General features: G+C 41.3%; 1 protein-coding gene across 1 annotated transcript; it reads left to right on the forward strand.

The window, feature by feature from the left end:
• Positions 1 to 64: 64 nt before the first annotated feature.
• On the forward strand, positions 65 to 985 carry LOC103468715 (hemoglobin subunit beta-1-like; the record flags this gene model as incomplete). The annotated part of the gene is made up of 2 exons (XM_008415963.2): positions 65 to 367; positions 665 to 985. Coding segments are annotated over 2 exons (432 nt in total), but the record flags the coding sequence as incomplete, so codon positions are not given.
• Positions 986 to 1,081: the final 96 nt, after the last annotated feature.

Genomic DNA, 1,081 nt, shown 5'->3' on the forward strand with positions numbered 1-1,081 from the left:
AAGTTGAGGATATTCTTAGATATATGTTTGTATGTCAGGAGTAGCTTTCTGCTTTCTGTGACGGTTTACCCATTTGTGTAAATCAAAAAAAAAATTGTGCAGGATATCTCATCATAACCGGCATCGTATTTCTCACATCGACAGAGCTTTGATTGTTTACCCCTGGATCGAGCGGTATTTCGGCTCTTTTGGCGACATCTTCACCACTACAGCAATTTTAAATAACCCCAAATTGGCCGCCCTGGGAAAGGTCGTGCTATCGGCTCTGGACACRGCCGTGAAGAACATGGACAACATCAAAGCGATGTACGCTTCTCTGAGCAGGCAGCACTACGAGAAAATCAAAGTGGATCCGGATAACTTCAGAGTAAGCTACTATCCTGACGTTCAAGCCACAAATAGSTCATGTAGGGAAAGCCGTTTGAGAATTTATTAGAGATAAAGGACGGTTTCACCGTTTTTTGTGAAGTGTGAGATCCGCTTGGTTCAGTAGTCCATTTGTAAAGTAAATTAAATACAAAATTCTAGCCTGTACAAAGTAACTTATAGCTTTGGTGACAAGTGACACCAAAGCTACAAGTAGGGGTGTTTGTTCTATAGTGACTCATTGTTCCCGAAATTTATGATGTCGGATGTTTTTTTGTTTGTTTTTTTTCCCCCGCAGCTTTTGGCCGAATGCATCACAATTACCATCGCCTGCAAACTCAGAGCTGAGCTGAACCCTCAGGTCCAGGCCACCTGGCAGAAGTTTCTGTCTGCTGTGGTGGAGGCTATGAACAGTCAGTACAAATAAAAAAAAAAGCAGACCCAGGAGAAAAATGTACCATTGAATAAAACCCTCTTTTTCAAAAGCATTTATGTGCTTGTCAACATGGGAAAACAGAGCAAGTGCTTGAAGATTTGCAGAAGCTGTGTGCCCACGGTAGTGTCGTGTGTGTAAGTTGAATTTTTGCGACCCCTGGAGGCAATAAAGTATATAACAGACTACTGTGAAATCAGAGTTGATTTTTTTATGTTTACAGGCTAGAGAAATCAACAAAGGTGGGTAGAGTTGCCAAAATGTGCATTACTCAAACATATA

This window comes from Poecilia reticulata, linkage group LG8 (assembly GCF_000633615.1).
Source record: "Poecilia reticulata strain Guanapo linkage group LG8, Guppy_female_1.0+MT, whole genome shotgun sequence".
Lineage (NCBI taxonomy): Eukaryota > Metazoa > Chordata > Actinopteri > Cyprinodontiformes > Poeciliidae > Poecilia > Poecilia reticulata.